The sequence below is a fragment of the Oryzias latipes genome, chromosome 12, assembly GCF_002234675.1.
Source record: "Oryzias latipes chromosome 12, ASM223467v1".
NCBI lineage: Eukaryota > Metazoa > Chordata > Actinopteri > Beloniformes > Adrianichthyidae > Oryzias > Oryzias latipes.
In genome coordinates this window covers 18,877,830-18,894,702 of record NC_019870.2, presented here as the reverse complement: position 1 = coordinate 18,894,702, position 16,873 = coordinate 18,877,830, and the positions used below count along the sequence as shown (strand labels likewise).

The 16,873-nt window shown below is 40.0% G+C and overlaps 1 protein-coding gene across 1 annotated transcript in view; it reads left to right on the top strand.

Annotated features, from left to right (window-relative positions):
- The first annotated feature begins 265 nt into the window (after positions 1–265).
- The window catches only part of LOC101161818 (glutamate receptor ionotropic, NMDA 3A), an 80,286-nt gene continuing 63,678 nt past the window's right edge, over positions 266–16,873 (top strand). Inside the window, exon 1 of the mRNA XM_011481947.3 lies at positions 266–1,749. Within this exon, the coding sequence (XP_011480249.2) occupies positions 1,051–1,749 (699 nt within the window). The 5' untranslated portion in view covers positions 266–1,050. The remainder of the gene's footprint in view (positions 1,750–16,873) is intronic.

The following is a 16,873-nucleotide window of genomic DNA, read 5'->3' as shown; positions in this document are numbered from 1 at the left end:
TCTAAATGTCACAGAAAAGATATGAGATAAATGCTATGTATACTTTGAGGGGGAAAAGGGCAGTTAAAATTATATGGTCTTTGTTTTCTCCTATTGTGTCACCTTTTTCTTTTTTAACATGCAAATAATAATAATAAGAATAATAGTAATTATAATAATAATACTATATTTTTTACTGTTCTTCCACGAATATTTTATACGCAAGATCGTGTGTGACTGTGTGTGGTTTAGGGTGTGTGTGTGGGGGGGGGGGGGGTTGTACTGCCCTCTTGCGTGATTTAAATTACAAAACCATCAAGTCAAAGTTTGTGTTCTTATATGAATAAACTGTTGCGTCTCTTCTGTTGACAGAGAGACTGGAAGCCTGCTGCGTCCTTCTGCGTGTCTTAATGCGGGTTTTCATCACGCAGCCTTTTCCGGGGTTAAAGTAAGGACGGGGTTAAAATTTTCAAAAGGTGCGCAAAACCACCGCGCGTCTGTACCAGAGGTCTCTCCGCCGTCGTGAGCATTTGAACCCGGTAGCGCGCTTCCAGAGGAGCTGATAATTGTGTTTCCATCAGCAGGAAGCAGCAGTGCTGTCCTTGCTCTGGGGATGAGGATGATGGGATGGTTTTTGGAGGAAGCCATTAAGCCCTCACAGTCCTGCGTTGGTGGATTCCACCTGTTTGGAATGGTTCTAATGCGCATAAGGCTGTTTTCGGCCTCTCCTCTCCTGGAAATGCCTTCCACACTTCCTTGTCCACGCCGCCTACGGAATATGTGAGAAATTCAACGCTTGTAGTTTAAAAATCAACCGGCTTGAATGATGAAAATCCTTTGAGATGAAAAGTGGCACTTTTGGGAATCATCTTATGGTCGCGCGTGGCTTTTGGCTCATCTCGCGCCCGAACTGCCTGTTGTCCGCGTCCGAGGAGAAACGCGCAACTTTAACGCGAGCTGGAGCCGTAGAGGGAGCGGGGGGAGCACTCGGGCCAAAGGCGGGGGGGCAGCAGGGGGACCGACGGAGCGGCTGGACAGGAGAATCGGCGCAGCTGTGGAGCGGGGAAGCTGATGAGGACGATGGTGGTGAATGGACCGGCACACCGAGCTGGCACCGAGCGCTCGCCGCTGCGTCTCCTGCTGTGCGCCCTCGTGCTGCTCCCGCCATGCGCCTTCTCGCACCCGCAGCCGTGCCAGGTGCTGAAGCGAATCGGCCACACGGTGCGGGTGGGGGCTCTGCACGTCCAGCCCCGCTTGCTGTCCACAACTGAGGACTGGGGCGCCCTGGCGCAGGAGTTGGGCAAGCAGGTGAAAACAAGCGCCGGAGCGTCTGGATATGGAAACCTCAGGACTAAAGTCCCCGCAAACACTCAGAGGAGTGCAAATAAGAGCAAAAGCCAGGCGCGACAGCGGGACTCGTCCAAGGAGGAGCGCGTTTTCGCACCCAGAGACTCGGTTCTGCTGGCGGTGGAGGCTCTGAACCGGGCCGGGTTGCTTCCTTTCAACCTGTCCCTGGAGCTGGTCATGGCTGTGGGCTCTGCGCTCGGGGAGCTCCCCGCGTTCTCCTACTCCTCTCTGGGCATTCCCGAGGACGAAGACCCACTGTCGTTTCTGGAGAGCGTGTGTCACACGGTGGTCGTGCAGGGAGTTTCTGCCATGATCGCCTTTCCGCGGAACCGGGAGGAGCTCATTAAGTTGGAATTCGTTTCGCTGTCGCTCCAGGTGCCGGTAGTCAGCCTTGTGCAGAGGGAGTTCACGCGCCACAGTAAGGTAAACAAATGTAGGGGGGAGAAACAAACACACTCAGAACTCAATCTGTCTGCAAAAATGCGTCATGCGTTAAACCATCTACGGAAGGAGAAACACTTCAGTTAAATATCTCTGATTTTTGTTTTGCTTGTGAGGCCAATTTTTATAAATGCATCATGATAATTCATGATCCGCGGATGGAGGGGACTTTTCTCCTCCAGTCTTCGGGGTGTATAGGTAACGTGCTCTGTTCCACTTTAGATCTCACTCTGGATGCTCTGTCCTCCTTTGTGCAACTGACTGTCATGAGTCTGGATTAAAATTTTCTGCAAACCGTCACTGTTCAAACATAAAACAAGCTGTTGCTTCCCAAAAGAACAGAATGCTCTGTCCGTGGTGCTGAAAGCTAAGGCGTTCAGGTTTTAAATTTCATGTTCAGTATAAAACTTGACTGGTGCTAAATAACGTGCATAGCTCTGCACTCGTACATAAATGATCTATTTCTAAAGAGGGTCCATTAAATAGAATATCCATTATGTCATGTTGTCTTGCATGATCTTGTACTACATCCAGGGTTTAATGTTTGATGTAGACACGAGACAAGGCCATATATGGGAAACAGAAAAGTCTGTTTCCTGAAAATATAAAAGCCTCAGCCTGCATTACTCAATTTTTGTAATCATGTCATTGAGGTTGACCCTGTTGCATAATTGTATCTAGATTTAAGGGCCAAACTCTTCAAAAATAAGTCATTTGATTTAGTTTTTGACTCTACATTGGGCATAAATACAAATTCATATATACTAGAGTTCTGTGTTTTCAGCTAAAGAATCCAACTGTATTTGGTTCTGTTTTGATGTGATTATAGATCTGGGAGGAGGAGTCTGTGTTCCTCTTGCATAATGTCAGCAATCATGTGCTCCAGTTCCAACCCTGTATCCATTTTAGGACCCCAAACAGTTACAGGAAAACAGAGAATGAAAGCCTATGGCCTACTGCAAGAGTCAAATTTTTCATGAAATGTTGCATTTAAACTTACACTGTAAAAACAATGGACAACTCAACCCCTACCCCCTCGCGTGTTACCAAACAGGAAGTACCCGCTGGTTTCAAGAAACCAAATTCAAATTGACTTGAACTGAGAAATACATAGTTATAACGCAGTCATTTTGTTTGTCAGAATGGCCATTTTTGTTCTGATACTTTCTTCTTAACACCTTCTTTCTTTATCGCAAGTTATTCAATGTGTTAACTGACCAATCAGATGCCTGAGTAAATGCATATGGGTCTGACGTCGAACGTCTGAGACATTTGATTGACAGATTTTGGGTAGTCAATGGCAGTAGACTTCATTCATGCCATTTGAAAATAAGAAAATTATGATAAATTATAGGAGGCCCGAGCTTGCTTCCTTTCCATTCCTCAGCGGCGCTCTGTCTGGGAGCGGAGCGAGCAAATGCTGCCGACCTGTCCAGGGTCTATCCCTCCTTCACCCAAGAGTAGCCGGGTCATGCTCCATCAATTCTGCAGCCCCAGCGGGTTAAGAAAATGGATGCAAACTGCAAACATCTCTATGTCGAGATGCCTCAAAAACCACCTTCTCCAATGCAAAAAGGTTTTTTGATAAATGCGAGCTTTTTTTTTAAATTGACGTGTTTCCATTAAGCGAATTCCTTATTGCATTTCCAATTTGCGCAATTTCATGGTCAGAGGGATTTGACCTAATTTCGCAAGCAGGTGTAACAAGGTAACGTCACACCTCGATTCGTCCAATTTTTTTTACAATCTGTGGTTTTGGACATGAAACTCAAAAACATTTATTTGGTTTTTTGTTATACTTGTGTTTTTAACCCTTTTACTACCCAACTAAAGCAAAATCAACAAAAATCTGTCTTTTTTTTTCAACTGCCTAATGCCTTGGGGGAGTGATTCACAGAACTATTGTTTAGTAAAAATATGTGTTCTAACGTTTGGTTGAGCAGGCAGTTAAAGGGTTAAGTTTTAAAAGCAACAGTGGTTCTTAACAAATAAAAATGCAACTGAGGACGGTGAGTATCTGGACATAAAAGGACAAACATGAGGTAATCATTTAAACACCACTCTTAAGGATCCACAGCAGAGTTCAATAAGGAAGGTGGTGTAAAGTATTTTTTTTTACAATGAAAGTATGCCGTATAAAGCAGAACACAACATTTAGGAAATAACAAAAAGTTATTTTTGACTCTGAGACAGTAAAGAGAGCAATATTTGGCTTTTGTTCTTGGGTTTGAGCAACATTTTAGTGAACATCAAATTTATGTTTCAGTTAAAATGATCCAACAAACAACTGCCAAACTAAAGCTTTACGAACAATTCCAACTCTGAGTCATTTCAAACACAATCATCCTCCTTTGTACCAACAAAAATTCAGCTCTGACATAGTTTATAATGACATTTATTTTACACTTGTTTTTTTTTTTTACTATGCAAGATAGAGACGTTATGGTTGGTCCCTTTTCAGGTCACGTAAGATTAAACATTGGTTCAAAATGACAGGGAAAAAAAATCCATCAAAAGATAAAGTCAGATCAGTTTGCAGCTGATCTGACTTCTTCATGTTCTTCATGTTCTTCAGCCTCTTCATGTCAAACGCAAAATGACTTAAAGTCAACATATGCTAACACGCGTCAGAACATCACCTGGAATAAATACTTTCAAAAAAAAGATTACAACTGACATGAAGAACAACAAGGATGTCCTGTAGAAGAAAAAAACATTGCAACCACACAAAAGACTTCTCCTTTTCTTTATATTAGTTTATTACCAGTACACAGTAAAAAGAAATCCTATTTTTTCGGAGGCATGTGCTGGTTACCTTCGCCCAGCCGTGCATAAGCACTGCTATCCCATTACTTTTTTCTCCATTTTGGTGCATTATTGTTGTGTGTTTATAAAAATAAAAACACAAACAAAACAATCTTGACTTGGCAGATCTTTTGTCCGATGGTTAAATCCAGAGGCAACCAAAAGATTTAAACTTGACGCAAACAACAGGAAAATGTTTTTACTTAATTTACCATGTGATGGATTCTATTGACTACTATTATGCTCAGCTGTATTCTTAGAGCAGGAAGTCATATTGGCATTTTGCAGGAATAATAAAAGGAATCCTGGATCCTATTGACATGTGTTAAAAGTTTCTCTTTCATGAATTTTAGGATTTTATTTATCTATATTTAATCTAGTTAGCATCATTAGAAAACGTTTTGTAACCCTTGTGCTATCCTAGGCACTTTAACATTGGGAGTTGGGTCATCTAGACCCACTAAACAGTGCGTTCAAACTTTTTTCTTCAATGATTTGTGATCTTCACTGGTGTCCATGGATTACATGAAATCTTTCCACCTTTATCCACCTTTGTCATGGTAGGGAGAACACGTCAATGTAAGGGTGGGGTCATCTAAGATAGCACAAGGGTTAAAGATCAAAGGCTGAATGACTTATTTTACATTCAGAGCCACAAACTACATTCTAAAGTAAAGGGAAGTCTGTTTAGCCTCCTTCAGTTTGGGCTTTTCTTAGCAGTTTCGATAAAAACATCCTGGTTTCTTTGGGGTCGTGGTCCTGTTGAATTTTTAAATCTGATCCTAAAATTTGCTATTCCAACCACTTGAAGCTTGAGTGTTGAGGTTTGATGCTGTTGGATTTCTGAGCTTTTACAGTTTGACAGAAGGACTCTTGTCTTGAAGGTGGTTAGCAGTTCATCAGCAGATTGGCAAGCAAGATGAACTGGCTAACCCTTGTTAAGGGAGTGAGGTCATCTAGACCAGTGTTTTTCAACCTTTTCTGAGCCACGGCACACTTTAACCTTGACAAAAATCCCGCGGCACACCAGCATCCAAAAAAAAAAAAAAAAGCAGAAATTCATGGTCTGTATTGATCGACAGTCCCCCCCCCCCCCCCCCCTCCCGCCCGCAATCTCACGTGCATTTTTGTGATAATTGTGGCCGGAAAAGCAGGAGGTTACGGCTGTTTTTTCTAAGAGATGAAATGAAAGTTAAATTAAGAAACTGTTTGTTTGTTGTGCTTTCAAGACGTTTCACAATTCTGCAACTCGTGCGCTGGGACACTGGCCCTTTAAGCCAATGCATCACGGGAGATGTAGTGTGAAAACTGCCGAAAAATTGCAGAAAGACTCGCGTCTCTGAGCTTCATTGTTTTGTTCACGTGTTCCACGGTCTGACACCGGACTCTGTGGAAAGCTACACCGCTAAAGACGAGCTTTAGCTGGTACTTTTGTTAGAACTGAGCGACTTTATCAGCAGAATTAAGAACAAGGAAGTGAAGACTTTAAGCACTTCTGATTGGTCAGACTGATGACATGTGATTAAGCCTTCAAGAATGATTGGCGGAGACAGTTAAAGGGGCGGGACTTTTCCGCAAACTGTCATATCTGCAGGTAAATCGCGGTACAGTCATTCTTATCAAAATGTCTTAAATAGAATTAAATAAACACAAAGAAAAAGTAATTTTAAGATCTTTTATATTCCTAACTACTCAGTGTTTTATCAGGGCCTGTTTGGATGAACACAGAGCTGATTTCCTGGAGATAAAAAATGTTCTTAGACCAGTTAATGAGGGCAATTTCCCACGGCACACATGACCATCTCCCACGGCACACTAGTGTGCCGCAGCACACTGGTTGAAAAACACTGATCTAGACATAATATATAAATACATTTATATATATAAGTCAGTGCGCTGAACTTTTTCTTCAATGATTTGTGATCTTCACTGGTGTCCATGGATTACATGAAATCTTTCCACCTTTATCCACCTTTGTCATGGTAGGGAGAACACGTCAAGGGTCATCTTGACCCCATATGATAGCACAAGGGTTAAAAAATCATCTCAACTTAAAATATTTTTTTTTCTTTTGGTTTAACATTTTAAAAACGTATTTTTTGTGCATTTAACCTCCTAACACTGGAGCTTTAGTTTTGGCAACTCTTCATCCATTTATGCAATTTACACAATTCCAGCAGATTCTGTGGAAGACAAAAGCAGCTTTGTGCTGATACATTGGTGAAAAGTCATTCAAAGCAAGACAGTTTACATGAACGCCAAATATTTGATCTCTATCTGATTTCTCAGATTTTTTATGTGACTATGAAAACAGAATACTATGTAATCTAATTAAAGCTATCATGTAAACAGGATAGGACATCTCCATTTCCAAGGGAATTGTCATTTCTTCTGCTTTATTTCACAATCAAAGCAGATTCTAAATTAACAAAGCTGATGCTCAGTCAGCTCCTCCACATTGGAAAGAATACACCCTGCAGCAGTTTTGTTGATGAAAGGAAGTTTGAAAGTTACGTCATAATGAGAGTAACCTATGTTTTTTGCAAAAACCAAAAACCTACGCAACACAAAGACCAGGATTTATAATTATTATATTCCTAGTCAATGTGTAGACATATGATTATTACAGTTTACTGATTTAAAAACTCTGACCATCTTTGATATTTGTAAAGGCATTCCCAGTGGTCTATTAATTATAATTATGCTGTTCTAAGCCCCACTCCCACAAAAAACAGTATTTTTCTAGGACAGTTTCTAGGATAGTTGTGGGTGTGACCATTGGCGTGGAGCAATATCCCCCTTCCCCTACCTGTTACTGGTTCCATGCTTACAGCCTTTCACACCCCCCAACCTAAAATACTGATGCAATAAAAATGGTAAGCAATATTGGCGCTATCCAAAGACATAATGACGAAGTCATCTTCAAATGGATGCTTCATAGTGGAGTGGAGCGGGGAAGCTTGTGGCCCTCCCAGCGTATTTTTGACATCACAGATCTGCTTTTTCTTAAATGGCAATTCTTTGTCTGCTCCTGATTCACATCAATTTCAAAAAAAAAAATATTCAGAAACTATTTTTAAGCCTAATTTTCTTTACATTTGTCCTCCATCATCATCAGAAAATTGCTATTACAACATGCTAAAAATGCCATAAACACAATTTGCATCGGAGTGGGTCTTTAAAAGATTTATGTCATGTCCTCATAACAGATGTTGTCAGAACACTTTCATATGCAATGAAAACACAGGATTGGCAACTTTGTTGTATTATTGTTCTAGATTCACTGTAGACTGAACGTCTGCAGGTTAGGAGTAGCTGAATCCCCAAAATGCAGAACACCCAGATGACAGCGAAGAACAAAGGTTTATTGAGTTTCTTACAGAAAGGGACACAGGCAGAAGACTAGGCTGGCAGGGATGTGACCAGATTCTCCACAAAGAAGCGTGGCTCCCAGCAGCTTTAAGGCGGCAGGACACTGCTGGGCAACAGGCTGGGGCAACAAAGTCTATTAGGGGTGGTTGGTTTCAGAATGAGCAGAGAAAGGCATCCTCCTTCGACAGTTCTCACCTTCCAGTTCACAGGCTTGGATAAAGCTCACAAGTTAAATATAGAACCAGAGTTTTCTCACCGGTTAGGGAGAAGAACAGACGGGGGGCAAACAGGGGCAATTCCAGGGCAGATCAGGGTCAAATCAGGAACAGGCACGTAGATCGGGATTCGAGCAATCAGGCTGGATGGAGAGCTGCACAGAGATGACTTTCTCGGAGAGAACTGTTGGTGAGAAGAGTACTATAGGACGGTGATGAGGGCGTTGCTGATGAAGAGCAGACTCTGAGAGGGGCTAAATCCTGACACTGAAGGTTTAACCCAATAATATCAGAGCTTTAGCTCCAGTGTTGACATTCTTTTGACTAACGAACTCTTTAACCATTTACACAATTGACATAATTCCAGCAGATTCTCCACTTCGGAATCATGCTGGAAATATGTTAATTGGTTAAACAGTTGAATGGTTACAATAGTTGAAAGTATGCAAACACACCTAAAGCTCTAATGTTAACACACGCCCTCCACGTGTTCTGTTCTTCTGTTCTGCACAGGAAACCTATCATCTAAAAACGTTGTTACAGTCAGGCAGAAAAATTACAAAACTCAGAAAATAATTGTTTACATCCAATACAGCTGTTTTGAACTAGTGCAAAAGTGATGCTGGTATACATTAGTTTATATAAACATTAAATAGCCTTAAAATTAATCATAAGGGCCAACGGGGAACACTGAAGCACCAATCCCAAACAGATAGACTGGTTGGATTACACACCTGTCGGATGTGAGAAAATGGCTGGATGCATAGAAGGTTTAGCGGACACTAGAAGTAACCCCATCGAGGATGCAGAGTGCTTATGAGCCTTTTCAGAAAATCGCTTTGCTGCTGTATGACTCAGTCTGGTTTCTTTAGAAAATCCCACCTGAAGTCTGACTGCAGCTTCTTCAAAAATGTCAAACCATGTTTAGAGCTTCAAGGGAATCTCTTGACTTTTTATTCTCTGAAATGATTCGAGTTTTGCCCAATTTAGTTCCAGTTTGGTTCAAATTAAGGTCAGACAAATAAAAAAAATAAAAAACAAGAATTAATCATTCATAGTGAAATATTGAAAAGGATTCTGTTTGCACCTGAAATATCAATAAACCAAAGGCTGGACTAATGCATTGGTGTAAGTGAGCCTCAGTTCTGCTCCTCAGTGCACTGAAAAGGCCACAATGATTGGGGAAATGAGAACAGAAACCTCCTTGGAGAATCTTGAAAATGAGCTATCATTGCACCTCAAGAGACTAACCTTTGGTGAATTCAAACCCAGAGCGCAGGTGGTTTCCAATGAGAAACAAGTCTGTGGTGCCAACGCTGGCTGCTGTCATTATTGGATCTGAGTGCAGCAAATGAATACAGACAGCAAAGCCTACAAAACCAGAAACTTAACAAGACTGACACAAACGGACAAGAACAGAAACACCCACAAATATAAAAAAAAAAAAAAAAAAGCGGACCCAACTAATAACATAGAAAGCTCCAGGAATCTCCACGATGTGTTCATTTCTCATTGGCTCTCAAACAAATTTCTGTCAGTTAAAGACCCAGCCTCCAACATCTGGGTCATAAACACTTTGTTTGCTGAGAATAAACACACGCTGAAGACGATAATGCAAAACTGGTAAATGCAGAGGCGAAGAAATGATATGACAGGGGTGTTTTCTTTCATGTCTTGATGAGTAGCTCATTTGAAGAGTAAGATGTTGGTTTAGTTATGGCTGCTGCTTCTCAGCAGACAGTTTCAGAATGAATGACTGCTCTGCCTGCGGGGCCTTCATGCAGCGTCTAAGTATCTATTCAATAATAACACTGGCAGTGGCAAAAAGAGGTCAGTAATATGAGAGGATGAGGGCCTGTGGTAACTCTATGAAGTTCTGCCAAAAGTGGAACAGATATAACGACAGGATGAAAACGGATTTTTTGCTTTCTTGATGCACCTCTTATACATTTGAAAACAAAATTTTACACATTTTTCTAAATTAAAGTCCTTTGTACATTTAGCTTTTATTCCAGTCTACATTAGTATTGTATTTACTGCAAAAATGGCACACTAAGTGAATGGTCTTTTTCTTTATTAACTATGCTCACAATAATTCTAGAAGTTGTTTAACACGCTACACGTTAGCCACATTAGAAGCGTTTGCTGCCTTAGTGTTTTAACAATACCTGTAACTCACAACCTTGTTTGAAATGCTTAAAAAGACCGACTATAACCACTATGACAAACATTACTGTGACTATGCTGACTTCCAACTATGTTAGTAACATGTAGAAAAAGAAAAAAACTCTCCAACACTGCTACACAATAGTTGACACTAACAATACCTGCAATAGGGCTGGGCGATATGGCCTAAAAATAAAATCTCTGATTTTATTTTTTTAAATTCGATTTCCGATTTTTTTCCCCGATTTTTTTTTTTTCTTCCCCCCTGCTGCCGTTTTTTTGCTTTTATGTAATCAAACCCAAGACAAATGTAACCGCCATTTCTGGGATGAATAAAAAATAAATGAACACTCTTGGAATCAAAGTTAAGTATAGGATTTTTCTTCTTCTCACTGCCTTTTGGACTTGTGTTGTTTATATCATTTTGTCTTGTCTGGTGTTATATAATTTTTGTCTTATTTTGTTATTCTACACTTGTTTTGACTTGTCCAAAATAAAAAGGTTACTTACTTAAAGTCCCAGCTGTGTTTTAAGGTTTTAAATGAATTAATAATTTAATAAAACCCTCCACGGAGAAGATGATGAAGCTGCAGTTGCACAGTTACACATTAGCCAAATTGACACATTGCGTATTAATAATATGAGTAAATCCCAACCTTGTTTCCAATGCTTTGAAAAAGGAATTATTTTGCTAAAACAAAAGTTACTGTGTCAGTTTCCCCTGACTGAAACTCCACACAGGAACTCAAACATACACACACACACACATCATGTACTCAGGGACCAAGCTAATGCTGGTTGGGTGGGTGCACACATTCAACCATTATAACATCTGAGCAAGTTCCCTGACAATGATGACACACACTGACATAAACTCTGTTAACTCCTTTATTATTTTGGGTGGTTTGTTTGGGTGCATTATGTGTATCTATTTTAGTAGGTTTTGCTGACTTGTGTCTTACCTTTTTCAGTTTCACTTCCTGGGTCAAAGGACACAACCTCTGGGTTTGGTAGGCTTTTGTAGGACCTTACCAAAATTCAACCATTAACCTCAACTGGAACCACCTGGCCCAGGGGAGGGGCAATGTCTTATAAAAGAGTGTGAATTTTGGTTCATGAGTGATGAGAGAAGAGTCTGTGTTTCAGAGCATGTGCTGACATTTCAACTGTTTACCTAATGTAAAAATAAAAACAGGCAATTTTTTCATTCACAAAAACCTAAAGATGGGAATAGAAGCCCCATGAAGCTTTCCTTGGGGTTCATGTAATTTTGCCGAAAAAATGAACCACCCATTCAGGGCTTTGAAACCACACAGAACAGCGGCATCTGGTGGCGGACTGGTCGTATATCATATGCTTCAACTTAGCTCCTTGTAACACTTCAATGTGGAAATGGTGATGACAAAACATAAAACAAAACATTGTTGTTAATGATGATTTAAAAAAAAAAAACAACGTAAAACAACACAACATGTGACGTTTTCTGCGAGAAGTGCTTGACACAGCAAAATACACATCACATGAAGAAAATAAAAGCAAAGCAAAAGAAAATTGTAAGATGGTGGTCTTGAACCCCAGACCTCTGAATACAGATCCCAAATTACTTTTCCACTGAGCCATCTCTGCTGATAATAGTTACTACACAACGTTCATAGTGAATTGTTTTATTAGGAGAAATCGAGTTGAAACGACCCTGAGCCACAGTATGTTTTTTTTTTACCAGGAACCATGGTTAAGTTCAATGAACTGACGCTGATTCCAATACAGGGGAAACAATAGAACTGGTCGGGAAACGTTCGGGATTATTTTAGTGTTTCTAGAGAATAGCGCGCCCAACTGTTCAAAACACAAGTGACATCTGAACCGTGGTTCGACCAAACAATACATTTGGCTTTTCAAATGTCATCAACCACGTGATCTGCGCTAGTTGTGCCGAACCACTCTGCTTCATGAAGGTGAAACACGCGCCTAAGTGTCCATGTCAAACGGGCCATCCCTACAAAAACCTCTTGAGTGGTTTTTTATTATTTTTTTGCCTTGAAACTTAGGGTCTCCCTCCGGACTGGGGCCTGACAGCTACCTACCATGTTGGGAACATGTAAAAAAAAAATTTTGAATAAAATAAAAAATTTGACACCGCTGCATGTTAGCCACATTAGTAATAGCTATAACCCCCATTTTGTTTGCAACAAGTAAAAAAGATCCTTGTATTTTGACAGAGTGCTATGTACCCCTCAAAATCCTTTCAACATTATTAAGCACAACCAGAATTAATCCATACAAAGGCTTTCCAGATTATAAGGTTTTGAATTGCACCTTGTAGTACAGAAAGTACGTAAAAATACAACAATATCACAAAAAAACCCACAAAATAATCTGAAAAAAGGAGCTACAATGCCTCAAAGTACGTGTTCAAACACAAAACAATGAAGCATGAGCAGAGCTGATTACTTCCAGTCCATCGAAAGCAGCGGATCGTCAAAGTTCTGCATGAGGGAAGTGCGACCAACTCCTTACAAATTATTTCCTACATACTTGCATGAGGAACAAAGAGATTGTTGCAGATTTATGGAGATTACAGTGCAGAGGAGCCGGGGTTGAGGATAAATCCTGCAGTGCTCCTGGGAGATGAGAGGAGGTGAGAGTCTCATGCCCTGTGGACTGCATTACAATTTTCCTTCACGATACAGGATTTCAAAACCTAAGGTAAAATATGTGATAATGCATTTTGTTAGTACTCCTATCCATCCACCTAAAAGGCGAAAATGAAGAATGTCTTTTTGCATACTTGGGCAGAGGGATTAATTGAAGGCATTTAATTAAGCAATAGATTAATTTAATGGACTTTTTGTGCAACGCTTGGGTAAAAGTTTTAGAGTCAATAAGGATGAGTTTCTCTAGGACTTTTCTTTTTTCTTGGGTTTTTGGAAACAAACAACGGCATGACTTGTTAATCGGCTGGATGACCTGCACAGTTTGTGCGGTAAAGTTTACTGAAGCAGATCAGCCGGCTCATCCTCTAACCCAGATCATTTGATCTAAATTATTACAGAAAAGACTGTGCCAGCTCTGAAAACGATCTGCTCTGATCTTGTGGTTTGCTGAAATCATTTGGATGCATCACACAGAGGTTGGATTTTAATAATATAGTCTGCAAATCAATTTAATGTGCTTCCCTGTTTTTGTTTGTTTTTTCTAGAAAATCAACCACTAAACCTTCAGAGTTTGAACTAATTGCTAAAAGTCCTTCAGGATTGCATGTGTTGTTGATATTCATTACAATCCACAGCAGAATTTTATGTGAACAAGGAAAACTTAATAACAAAACAAAACCACATGTAAGACCACATTTAAGGTTTACGATTTATTGCGATTTTTGCTGTCTTTTGCGATAAGCATATTGGATAGCTAAATATTGCGATAACGATAAATTTGTGGTATATTGTGCCTAGTTATTGGCCTAGTTTGCAGTTATCTTTGTAAGTCTGCTGAGAACATAACATCTTCTGCTCAAGAGCATTTTAATAAATGAAACTGTAATTAAAATATACTACACAGTTCAGATGTCACAAGCTGAAGTAGCTCTGCTACTAACAGAAAGCATGTCAGTTTTCATAAACTGACTGCAGATGCATAATGCATTACATTGTTCTAAACAAAACTCTCCCATTATGATTTGAGTATGTTTTGTTCTATTGACTCTGGTATGATGGACAGAACTTTTTCCAAAAGATGCTTGTTGAGACTTTAAAATTGAATTTAATTCAATGGATGCTGCTATAAAACTATGCATTATGACCACTATTAGTGTTTGAGTTTTTAGTCCAGAAGGTACATGTGTCAAACTTGTAGCTCCAAGGACCACACTCCTGCTTGTTTTCTTTTTGTCCTATTTAGAACAGGATTAGGAGTGTTCCAGCATAAATAAGCCCCTATGACAGGACTTAGAAAAGAAGCAGAACAGAGAAACTTACAATCCCACTCCCATCATTTTTTGATGTATTGTAAACATGTTCTTAGTGGTGTTTTAATTATTTTTAGCCAAAATTTTAAACAAACCTGCATAATTTTCTAGGAAAAAGTTGCAGAGCTGCAGTAGATCATTAGAAATTCGCCTCTGAGTTGTGGGCGGGACTGTTGGTTTGGACTACCCCCATTTGTGAGAGCTCTCTGTTTACATTCTCCCACTAGCTTATGGTCCTTCATACCCTCAACCTAACATAACCGGTGCAACAAAAATGGCGAGCAATATTGGAGCTGTCCAGCTGTACAGTTTTGAGACAGATGGGGAAAACGAAGAGGGATCCATTCATCTGCAAGATGCATCAGGATGAAGAAGAGCACGGTGCCTGTGGCTCATATTTCTACGTAACAAATACAATCTTTTTCAAAGAAAATTTTTGTCTGCTCCTGATTCACAATTTTAACAAAGAAATACTCAGAAATTCGATTTTGAGCCTAATCCTCTTAATGCATGTCCTCCATCATAAGAGAAATGCCACAAGAACATGCTAAAAACTCCAACTTGAGTTTGATTTTAAAAAGTATCAAAACCACATGGAAAGTACAGGAGTAAAGTGAATTTATTCTGCATATCTTTTTATGCCATTTCATGCATTCATGAATTGTATTCATAGTCTTATTGGTTGCAGTCGTGTCTCCCTTGTTGTCACAGATGTGATGGAGCCTGCAGAGTCTGTTCTTTGGTGGTCTCAATATGCTCTCAATAGATTTAGGATCTCCTCATCCTGATGGAGCTCCTCTTCATTTCACATATGGCTGGGAGAAGATACAGTTTTCGTAGTTCTACCATCTAACGATTGGTCTTCATTAGCTGGGTAACAAATCAAAGCAAAGAGAATACTAAAAGATGGTTGTAAAGCAAAACTGCAAGGCTGGTTCAGAAAGCTGCTCCTCTGTCTTAGGCTACGTTCACAACCCAGGCTGAAACGACCCAATTCCGATTTTTTTGCCCCTATGCGACCTGTATCTGATCTTTTCATGACAGTCTGAACGACACAGATCCGATCTTTATAAATCGGACCCAGGCCACCTGGGTATGTGGTCCTGAATCTGATACGTATCCGATCTTTTCAAATGCGACTGCCGTCTGACCGGCCAGGCCACATGAATCTGACCCGTACGTCATTGATACGCTACAAAAGTCATAAATCTGCAATGAAGTAGGCGGGAACGAGAACATAAACATCAACCATGGTGGACGATGCTGCTGAGACCAGTCAGTGGAAGGGAAGTGAGGTCTCCGATTGGATTAATATTTGGGGTGGTAGCTCTATTAAAGCCAAACTCCAGGGCTCTTATCGCAACCGGGCGTCTTTTGAAAACATTTCCAGTGAAATGGGCGAGCGTGGTGTTGAACCTTTCCTGCGATTACTTTTTTTCCCCCCTTTCCGACCGTGGTCAGAAGCGCGGGGGGCAGAGGGCGGATCGTTCTCCGGGGTTCACTTCCCTGTTCTGACCCTTAGATTCTCCAGAATGGGTTAACAAAGAGTCTATAGCAATTATTCTGGGGGAAGCCTTATTTTATTATCGTTCTCCTTCCTCCCTCCCTAACACACAACATGAATGCGCAATGCCCCCCCCTTTCTCCACCTCGCTGCACGCGCTCTTCTGCTCTCTCTTACACACATGCGTGAGAATTAGGCTGTTGTTGTTGTTGTTTTTTTAAGCTTGGTCAAAGTAGCATTTGTTTTAGCGGTATCAATCTGTATTTTACAAGTTGGAAACAGGATTGGAAGTTACAGGTATTGTCAATAAGCTAATGGGGCTAGCATGTAGTTGTCTCGGACTGTGTTTTTATTTTACGTGTTGATAACAAAGTTGGGAGATACCATTGTCATGTAGTCTCATAGTTCGATGTGCCTTATTTACATTTAAAAATTGACAATTCATTGATGCTGAACCTTGTTACAAAGATCAAAAATGTATAGATAAAATGATAGTGTATAAATCCAAAAACAAAGCAAAGACGAGCTCTAATAATACAACATAAAAATAGTACGTTAACTAAAAAACACGCAAACCTCCTCTAATCTATATACAGTACAAAGCATCACAAGTATGAACCAAAATCCTTTTAATGTTTGTTTCAAACGATTCAAAGCTAATAACCTTTTTGAACCCATCACGTTTAATTTAGAATTAAAACTATACTAATGGCAGGTCAGTTTCATTCTTGCGTCATTGTGAACAGCCTGTGTAATTGACAAACTCATAGTGTGATCACAGAAACCACTAACGGTTAAGAAAGAAAATCTGCATGATAGTTTCAGAGACAATGAGAGTAAACATATTTCTCTTTTAAAATATAAAAAAAATACATTCAACAAGAAAATAAGTTTTTTTTTTCAAACTGGTCCTTCTTTCTGTCCAAAGACAACACGACTGAATGCAGCATAGAAATTCACAAGTGGGATTTTTTTTTGTTTGTTTGTTTTTTTACTTTAATTTTAATGGAGTTTTATAATAAAGGCTTTCTAAAGGGTTTTCTTGGAGCAAAGCCACCAAACGTAGCAGAATAAGTAAAA